This window comes from Mauremys mutica, chromosome 4 (assembly GCF_020497125.1).
Source record: "Mauremys mutica isolate MM-2020 ecotype Southern chromosome 4, ASM2049712v1, whole genome shotgun sequence".
In the NCBI taxonomy this organism is placed as follows: Eukaryota; Metazoa; Chordata; order Testudines; family Geoemydidae; genus Mauremys; species Mauremys mutica.
In genome coordinates, this window is record NC_059075.1 from 149436077 (window position 1) to 149446245 (window position 10169).

At 51.8% G+C, this 10169-nt stretch overlaps 1 protein-coding gene across 1 annotated transcript; it reads left to right on the forward strand.

Moving 5' to 3' along the window:
• Nucleotides 1-258: 258 nt before the first annotated feature.
• On the forward strand, nucleotides 259-6602 carry LOC123368359 (zinc finger protein 239-like). The gene has a single exon (XM_045013122.1). It carries the CDS (start codon nucleotides 1489-1491, stop codon nucleotides 2257-2259), a length of 771 nt encoding a protein of 256 aa, XP_044869057.1. The 5' UTR covers nucleotides 259-1488; the 3' UTR covers nucleotides 2260-6602.
• Nucleotides 6603-10169: the final 3567 nt, after the last annotated feature.

A 10169-nucleotide genomic window follows, 5' to 3' on the forward strand; every position in this document is an offset into this window, starting at 1 on the left:
CACACACTGACACTCTGCACAGACACGCTCACACAGTGACACACACACACCACCATCTCCCCTGGCATTTCGCCACCCCTGACACACGTGCACACACTGACACTCTGCACAGACACGCTCACACAGTGACACACACACACCACCATCTCCCCTGGCATTTCACCACACACTGACACACATGCACATACTGACACTCCACACAGACATGCTCACACAGTGACACACACACACACACTCGCTCACCCATGCTGACATGCAGACACGTTTTGACCCACCTGCTGCTATAACACCGACACAGGCCAAGAGGCTGATGGACCTTAGCACACTCACATGCTGACACGCTCGTGCACCGTGACGCACACATGCACATGTACATACGCTGACACATTCACACACACGCACGAGTCATACACATGCACTGTCTGACACACAAACTTATACAGACCCCCTCCGGCACCCACCCACCCACACTCACACAGGCAGAGATCACAGTTTCCTGTCCATTCCCAGGGCTCCCTCCATTAGCTCCGTCCGTTTGACTGTTGAGGTCTGCAGAACAGCACATACTTCATAGCTGTCAAGGCCAACAGGACCCATTGTGCCCATGCAGTCAGGCCTCCTGCCTAACCCAAGCCAGAGAATCTCGCCCAGTAACTCCTGGCTGAGCTGTACCTCCCACAGGGCACGTACCCAGCCCCAGCTGACCTCTCACTCCCCATGTTTGATTCCATGTCCTGGGACGTTCCCTGAATCACCTAACAAGCCCTGAACTCACCTTGATTCTTTCCCTCACACTGAGCAGGATTCCCAACAGCAAATCTGACGTGGTTCCCCAGACAGAGGGAAGGGAAGCGCTACGTGTCCTGGATTTCTAGGGTCTGGGCACGGGGTGGATTCTCCAGCACTGGAAGTCTGTTAAAATGGAGATGCAACATCTCTTTCCCAAAGTCAGGAGTCACTGGGCCACAGGCAGGAATGGCTGGGGGAGATAGGAGGCCAGGGTGGAAGGGCACAATGGGCCTTCAGGCCTAGATATCTATTACCCTAGAGACAGCAGCACAGCAGAGAGGTACAAAAAATGAAACCAGCTCAAAGTATTTGTGAGTGCTGTGAAACAGCTGGGATCCCACAGAGCTGCTGTGAACTCCAGCTCTGCCCCCATCTCAGCCAGGCTGGGACTGTACCCCGCAACCGTGGCAGCATCACTGGAAGTCTGGCAGCTGCTCCCCCACTCAGCTACGTTTCCCCTGGGTGTTTGGAGGGGGCGTGGTCGTCCTCTCTCCCCTGCCCCGGCAACTTATTTGATCAATCCAACAATGATTGATTTCACCGCCTTGGCCATTCCCCATTCTGAGGATCTCCTTTGTGTCCCCCAGCATTGCCCAGCGGAGGGAATGACTCTCATCCAGATTCTTTCTCGTCCCAGCAGGAGCTGAGATTTAAGAGCGAGGACGAGGAGGGAATCGGCAGCAAGGAGATGATGAGACCATGGATCCGGATGGGACCGCCTCAGGAATCTCTGGAGCTGAGGAACACCAGAGTCCTGGGCAGGGAGAAGCCCGCGAGGATCACAGTGGGTTGGAAGAGCAGGCAGATAGCGATCCTGATGCTGTCAGGGGAAGTTTAAATGTCCAGGATGGCACCCAGCCAGGGGAGGATCCAGCCACATGGGCTGAGCCAGGGAGAGGCCCCAGTGGGAGCTCAGAACATAGGGCCCAGGAAAGAACCCAGCTGCGGCAGAAGCCCCACTGCTGCCCTGACTGCGGGAAGGCATTCAGCTGGAGCTCCCACCTCATTCAGCACCAGCGGGTTCACACAGGGCAGAGGCCCTACAAATGTCCTGACTGCAGGAAGGGCTTCACCCAGAGCTCAGACCTCGTTACCCACCAGAGAACTCTCTCAGGCGAAAAACCCCACCGCTACCACCAGTGTGGAAAGGGCTTCAGAGTCAGCTCGGGGCTGGCCCGGCACCGGCGGGTCCACACTGGGGAGCGCCCCTACAAGTGCTCTGAGTGTGGGAAGAGCTTTGGTCGCAGTTCCAACCTGCTGACCCACCAGCGCACGCACACAGGGGAGCAACCCTACCGCTGCCACCAGTGTGGCCAGAGCTTCAGCCTCAGCTCCAACCTCCTGGCCCACCACAGGGTCCACACCGTGGAGCAGCCCTACCACTGTGCCCAGTGTGGGAGGGGATTCATCTGCAGAGGCAACCTCCTGGCACATCAACGGTGGCAGCGTGCAGTGGGAGAGACCACCTGAGGGCACAGTCCATGCGTGGGGGAGAGAAAGAGAGAGTGACCGCCTGATGGCACAGAACATGGCATGGAAGAAAATTATCCTGAATGTTTATGACTCAATGTCCCAAGAGATAAAGAACAAGATGGGATATTAGTTGGTGTCCACTACAGACCACCAATCACACTAAGGAACAGGGAGACCAGCTCCTTATACACCTATCTATAATGTGTAGATAAAAATGCTGCGTGATCCTGGGGGATTTCAATTTGAGTGACATATGCTGAAGATCTCATGCTGCCAGTACTAAAACATCATTGGAATTTCTAAACATTATAGATAATGTCCTAATTCAAAAAGTGTTGCATCCAACATGGGGGAATGTATATTAGATCTCATCTTGATAGATAAAGAGGAAATAATCACAGAACTAAACATTAATGGTAACTTAGGTACAAGTGATCATTCCTTGATCAGATTTATACTGTGCAAACAGGATAAAGTCTAGACCAGTGATATATATAGTTGAGCCAATTTCACAAAGCCTAAAACAATTATGAATCAAATCAAGTGGGAGGAAGAATTGAATCAGAAAAATATGATTGATAATTGGGAATTGTTTAAGAAGACTTTATTAGATGCCTAAAAAGCCAAAGTCCCACAATTGAGGAAGAAGGCCACTCATCTGATTCAGAGGGGAAGTGAAGGCAACTATAGAAAATATATTTTTTAAAAAGGCTATAACAAATGGAAGAAAGGAAAAGTTGATGAATATAAATCAGAAGCTAGGAATTGTAAAATTGATTAGAGAAGCAAAGGGATGCAAGAAAAAACCTATGGCCAGCAGAGTTAAGGACCATAAGAAGGAGTTTTTAAAGTATATTAGGAACAAAAAGAATCCTGACAATGGCCTTGGTCCATAACTAGATGGAAACGGTAGAATTGTCAATAATAATGCAGAAATGGCAGAAATGTACAACAAATATTTCTGTTCTGTATTTGGGAAAAAAATAAATGATGTTGTCATATCATATGATAACATTCCATTCCACTAGTATCGCAGGAAGATGTTAAACCGTAGCTACTAAGGTCAGACATTTTTAAATATATAACTTGCATCCAGAAGTTTTAAAAGAGCTGGCTGAGGAGCTTGCTGGACCATTAATGGTGATTTTCAGTAAGTCTTGGAACACTGGGAAAGTTCCAGAAGCCTGGAACAAAGCTAATGTTGTGCCAATATTTAAAAAGGATAAATGAGATGACTGGATAATATGGGACTGTCCGTCTGACACTGATCCTAGGCAAGACAATAGAGCACACGATACAGGACTCGATTAATAAAGAATTAAAAGAGGGTAATATAATTAGTGCCAATCAACATGGGTTTATGGAAAATAAATCCTGTCAAACTAACTTGATATCATTTTTGGATGAGATTACAAGTTTGATTGGCAAAGGTTATAGTGTTGACGTAATATACTTAGACATCCGTAAGGCATTTAACTTGGTACCACATGACAGTTTGATTAAAAAACTAGAAAGATATAAAATTAACATGGCACATATTCGATGGATGAAAAGCTGACTCACTGATAGATGTTAAAAGGTAATAGTAAGAGGAGAATCATCACCGAATGGGTGTATTATTGCGGGGGGGGGGGGGTCCTGCAGGGATCGGTTCTTGGCCCTACCCTATTGAACATTTTTAGTAATGACCTGAAAGAAAATATAAAATCATCACTGGTAATGTTCATAGATGACACAAAAATTGAGGGAGTGGTAAATAATGAAGAGAAGGCTACTTATTCAGAGGAAGCTGAATTGCTTGGTAAACTGGGTGCTAGCAAACAAAATGTGTTCTAATACGGCTAAATGTAAATATCTACATCTAGGAACAAAGAATGTTGGCCAGACTTACAGGATGGGGGACTCTATCCTGGGAAGCAGCTGAACCAGCTATCCGTGCTGAACCAGCTAGTCCTGTCCATGCTCTGGCACCGGCTCAACACCCTGAGCCTGGCCCTGGGGATCCTGGCCCAACTTCAGAGAGTAGCTCTGGGGTTTTTCTGGCCAGGGCTGCACTGGGTCTCTGCAGGGGTCCTAAGTCTCCCCCTGGAGGAGGGAGGACAGGGCCTGATCTGCCTCTGCAGCCAGGTCCATGTCTTCTGCCTCCAGACCTTGCAGAGGCTCCTTTATGGTGCAGGTAGTCAGGCGTGGAGCATGCTGGTGCATGACTTCCTCCGCCGCCTCTGAGGGCTCCGATATGACTGGCAGCTTCTTTTTCTCCACCCAAGAGGTCTTCCACGAGACCTTTCTGAGCTGCCAGCCTTCTAGCAGGACCTTCTCCAGACTGGAAGCTGTTCTCGGTGACCAGGTCCATTGTGACCACTTTCGGGGTGGACCTCCTCACGGAGCCCGTGCTACACAACCCCCAACTTTGTGTGCAGGTGGCGGAGTCTCCCTCGTTGCGCCAGAGGCTGGTCCTGGAAGAAACCACCAGGGTCGGAGACCTCCTGGACTACGAAAGGGGGACATTGATTTGACCATCCTGCCTTTCCTCCCCAACACTGCCCTGTTGCCTTCCCTCTCCACCCTGGGGAAACCCATCTCTGTCATCAGCCCTCGCCTGTTGCGCTGCAAGGACCCCGCCCTCTGTCACGTCCTGTCCTTCCACTAGCAGGTGCAACTCCAACTGCTACCGGTGGCGTGTGATGGGGCAATGCTGAAGGGTGTCCTTCCTGGTGCCCTACCGGGGGCCCATTACCAGGTCCACTACTTGACAGGGAGGCCTGGTGCTTCCTCTGCCAGGCAGTGGGACCCCCCTGGCTGGCACAGAGGGGTGCCTGGGACCCTCGGGACCCGGGAGTGCTCCGGCCCTGCCACCGCTGGCAACCCTGGTAGCCCAGCTACCACTGCTACCCCTCCTCCTTCTGCCGTTGCTCCCACTCGGGCCACAGGGGCAGCCCCCTCATCGTGGCCAGACCAGTGGGTGGGCCTTGCCTCAGTCTGTAGCAGTTCGGTGGGGCACACAGAGGAGAGGGCGGTGAGATTATTGGTGGGTAAGGGAGAGTGCCCGCCCCTGGGGGACGTTTCCCTTCCTCCCGCTGTCCTGCCCTTGCCGCCCCAAGGCCTGGAACCATCGTCGTTGCCCCCTGGCCCCGCCCTGCTGACTGGCCCTGCACCTCGGAGGGCTGGGTGCTCATCCAGGGGAAGCATGATGCCCTCAAGTCGCGGGCTCAATCCCTTCCCTCTGATGAGGAGGTAGAGGGGGCCCCCCTGAAAAATACTGAAGGGGGCTGATCCTACCACACTTTCCACTGCACCCCCTGACGTAGCCTAGCAGGAGGTGCTGGCCATAGATGCCATGGCAACGGATGGGGGCGGTACCATCCCCTCGCAAAGTTCCCCCCAAGGAGGAATCTGCTGGAGTTCCCCCAGCCCCTTTGCCACCTGTGCCCCCCGCTGCCGGCACTGCCGAGGCAATAGTTGCCCTGGTTCCCGGCAGGGAGGACCCCGGGCCCCTGGGGGCCGACTTTATGTCCATCTTTGAGGAGATTGAGGCCCTGGGTCTGACCCTGATCACCCAGGGGGAGGACAACCCCCTGCCAGAGGGCCTCAATCTGGGTGGCAGCTTAATCATACCTCCCCCTCTTCTTCCCTCCCCTTTGCCCCAAGCTGGCCTTGTTCCAGACTCCAACGCATCGCCCGCTCCTCTCCCCTCTACTTCCCATGCTGCTGCTGCCCCCGAGGTTGTCTCTTTCCTGCTGTCCACAGACAACCCTCAGGAGGCAGTTTTTGTAACTCCCCTTCCCGACCCTGTAGAGGCTGCACTCTTCCCTCCGCTGCCCCTGCCCTTGCCAAGGATTTTTCCAGTAGGACCACTACAAGCCACCATTGACTGAAACCAGGAATACCACATAGTCAGGAATAGGAGCAGGAACTGGCAAAATAACTGCACAGTTGCAGCTCTGCTAATAAGGATAAAGAAAGTAACAGATTCATGAGAATGGGAAGGAGTGGATAGCTGACTTTGGATCTGGGTGTCTCTGATTGTGAGTTCCATGCTGTTGCTATGACTAAAAGTTGCTTTGCTGATAAATAAAATGATGAGTTGTTTTTGCTAATGCTAGGAGAATAGTCAGCCCACTAGGGATTACTAAAAGTTATGTGCTTTGTTTTAATAGTCTATAACAAGATAAGTAAGAATATGCAATGTGGAGCAGTTTGGAGAAGTTTTTCTACGAGCAAGGAGCTGACATTTTACTCCCCACCAGCTAGGAGGAAGGCCGATCACCTGAAACTTGCCGTTGCCAATCAAAACTATCTCAGATTGGGGTGCTCTAGACTATTGCATATGTGTGTGCGCTTAAGACTCAATAAAGAGGGAGCTTTGGATGAAAGCACTCTTGTTTCTACCACAAGGGGGCACTGACCGGAGTGGGGGGGTTGTTCACACCCATGGTACATAATGCAAAATGTTTTGTGTATGTTTGGGTGCAGCACTGAATGCTGAGTTAGGCATGCCATGGTAGATGGGAGGCTACAAGCAGGTTTCAGGGGGTCCTCCAAGCCGTGGCAGCATTAGACTCGCTGGGGCTCAGACACAAAGCTGAAGCCCTGCCGCGTTGGGCTGAAGCCTGGGGCCCTAACCCTGCCACCCAGGGCTGAAGCCAAAGCCTGAGCGGCTTGGCTTCGCAGGGAGCCCTGTGACATGGAACCCCAGGCAACTGCCCTGCTTGCTACCCTCTAATGTCATCCCTGTCTTTTCTATGCAGAAAACCAGTTGTTGTGGCACAGGTGGGCCATTTATAGAATGGGAAGGGGGGGGGCTCAGAAAGAAAAAGGTTGAGAATCCCTGACAATATTTCTGGCAAGCCGGGGTAATGGATTTTTTAAATAAATAGATACAGAAGAATCAAAGCCCATATCAGGTGCGGGTGTCGAACTGGGATGAGGTTGAGAAGGAGATGGGGAAGGTTTTGGGAGACCCCAAGGGAAAAGGCTGTCGGGGAAAAGGGGATGGTACTGCAAGGTTTATGTGCTGGGATGGCGTACTGAGCAAAACGGGAAGATGATCTCCTCCAACACATTAAGGATTTGGAGGCGATTGTGGAGCAACAACAGCTTTTAACGGAAAAATCTATCCTAGCAATGGAGGTAGCAGATTTAAAGGCATGGGATGCTGCACAGACAGAGAAGTCCTGTGAGGCAATTCAGCAAGAGAGGGATGAACTTCTGGGGAGAGTAGCAGATTTAGAGGATGAATTGTATCAATGTAAACATGGGGGTAATGAACAGGGGGGCCCTGAACCATCTGCCCCACCAATGGTACTGAAGGAAACACCTCCTCCTCCCTACTCTGAAAATACACTATACCCATGACTGCCAGTGGATGTTGTAAGCCGGTGATCCACAGTTACAGCCTCTGCGAGAGAAGCTACTCGGGAGGAGCTGCAGGAGGCGGGAATAGTGGCCTTGGTTGCAGGGTGGGGGAACAGGTCCCACAAGTAGTAGAACAGGCAGAAATCCACCCCTTGTTCCTGAAGGACCGGGAGGCAGTGCTGGGCCGGCTGGAAAAGGTACCTCAGGATGATTGGGATCAGTTTGTACTGTGGCTAGTGGAGGTGGGCAGGGAGATGGAGGGTTTAACTCTTGAGGACCAAGTGATCATATGGTGTAGTCTTTTGGGATGAGGCACATTGGGAATTGATGTGGCAGGGCTGGGCACCCATTTCTAATCCCAGGACAGGTGGCAAAACAGCTGTTCGGGGTGTACTCTCGTACTGTGGGGATGAATAAAATGAAGCGAATCCCTGGGGAAACAGGGTGGGATATACTTTGCATACAGGCATGGGCACAGTGCTGGGTGGATCCCCTGGACGTTCCATGGGTGATGCCCCAGGACCTGGTGGGAGGGTGGAGCATGGTATGGGTGAGGAGTTGCTGGAGAAATGGTTGGAGCTGAGCAATCCACAGTTTGTGGGAGCACGTATGGCTGCAGCACCATGAACTTCTTCCCACTCAGCTGTTGGAGCAGGCAGACGCGTGGAGGCGAATGCGTCAGGGAGGAGAGCCAGTCCATGTTATTACCCTGGGGGGGTCAGTATCAGGTGGAAAGGGGTGGGTCCGCCAGGAGGGGAGGATGTAGAGGGAGGGGTTGTGGTTTTTGCGGGGTTGCGGGCAGTGTAGTCAGGGATGAGCAGATGGCTATAGAGCAACAGATTCAGAGACTTCAGGCTAAACTGACTACCCAGGATCTTACCAGATCAGAGGGGGAGTTGCCCCAAAGGGGATTGGGACTGGGACTGCCTAAAATGCCAGGCATACAATTTTGCTAGACAGGAGTGTTTTCGGTGCCAGGATCCCTGGCTCCCCTCCAAATCAGTAGGAGGGACGGAGGTGGGTGTTGCAACTTAGAGGTGCCCCAGGAGGCATCCTGTCCATGTTCTCAGTTTAGGACGGGATGCATCTGGTCGCCCCATGCTCCAGGGAGCAATCAAAGGGAGTCCTATGAGGGATTTTTTGATAGACACTGGAGCAGCCATCAGCTTAACCACATGGGGGCAGGGGAGACCCTCAGAAGGAGCTGTGACAGTTGTAGGGGCAACGGGAGGGGAGACACAATTAACACTGCAGTGGGGACGGATCAAAGGAACCTGGGGGAAGGGAGATTATGTGGGATTGTAATAATACGCTCAATGTGTTGGGGGCAGGAGAGTTACACAAACTGGGCCTTGTACTGGACTTAGCCAATTGGGTGTGTTTACTGGGGCCGACGCAGGACGGACAGGGCTATACCATCCCTATGGGGATAGCCACTGTGACCATTAAAGCAGCACATGCCCTCCCACCACCCCCGGCAGGGTGGGAACACATTCCTGTGTGGGCTAAGGATAACCTGGATTGTGGTAGGGGCAGCATGGAGGTACTGCTAGAGGGAGGGGACCTACCCCCACAGAAACAGTATCCTATTCCTTGGGAGGAATTGGCAGAGGTGGGGGCAACTATTGGGGAATTGGAACAGCGGGGACTGATTAGAGCGGTTGCATCCCCTTGTAATTCTGCTGTGTGGCCAGTGAGAAAGCCAAACAGCACCTGGCACCTCACTGTTGATTACAGGGCACTAAATGCTCTGGCCAATTCACCAGCCTCAGTGGTGGCAGCATACCCTGAAATGTTGTCCCGTATTGGACCCCAATTCTGAATTTTTACTGTTTTGGACATAGCAAATGGGTTTTGGTCTCTACCACTAGCTACCTCATGTCAAGATAAAACCACATTCACATGGGAGGGCAGACAATTTTGCTGGACCATCCTACCCCAGGGATATGGAGACTCACCTGCAATTTGCCATAGATACATGAAACAAGCTCTGGAAGGGGTGGATGCAGCAAGATGCATATAATATGTAGATGACCTGTTGCTAATGTCAGGGACAGAGGAGGAAGATGGAGAACTTACTGAGCAAGTCCTGAAGGCTTTGGCGAAAGCAGGGTTAAAAGTCAATGGGAAGAAGGCTCAAATGGGACAGACAAGGGTAACCTACCTAGGGGTGGAGGTATCCCAGGTGGGAAGGGAGATTATAAGGGATGGGTGCAATTGATCAAGTCCCTGCCGCTGCCCACTGGCGTTAAAAGCTTGCAAAGTTTTCTGGGTCTAACTGGCTTTTGCAGGGATTTTGTGGCTAATTAGGCAGAAATAGCCCAGCCTCTATTCAACCTAACCCGAGCCTCACCTTGGGAATGGTTGGAAGAATGTACTGAGGCAGTGAGGATACTAAAGGAACACCTGGCCAATATTCCAGTGCTGGAATCCCCAGACGGGGAGAAAACCTTTTACCTGTACCCTTTGGTGTGTGACACTACGATTGGGTGTGCATTAACACTGATGTATGGGGCAAAAGATTGACCTGTGGCCTTTGCCTCCTGACTTGA

What these genes read in the sequence shown, in the direction of transcription:
- LOC123368359 (XM_045013122.1), top strand. Translation starts at nt 1,489, where the DNA reads ATGGATCCGGATGGGACCGCCTCAGGAATCTCTGGAGCTGAGGAACAC.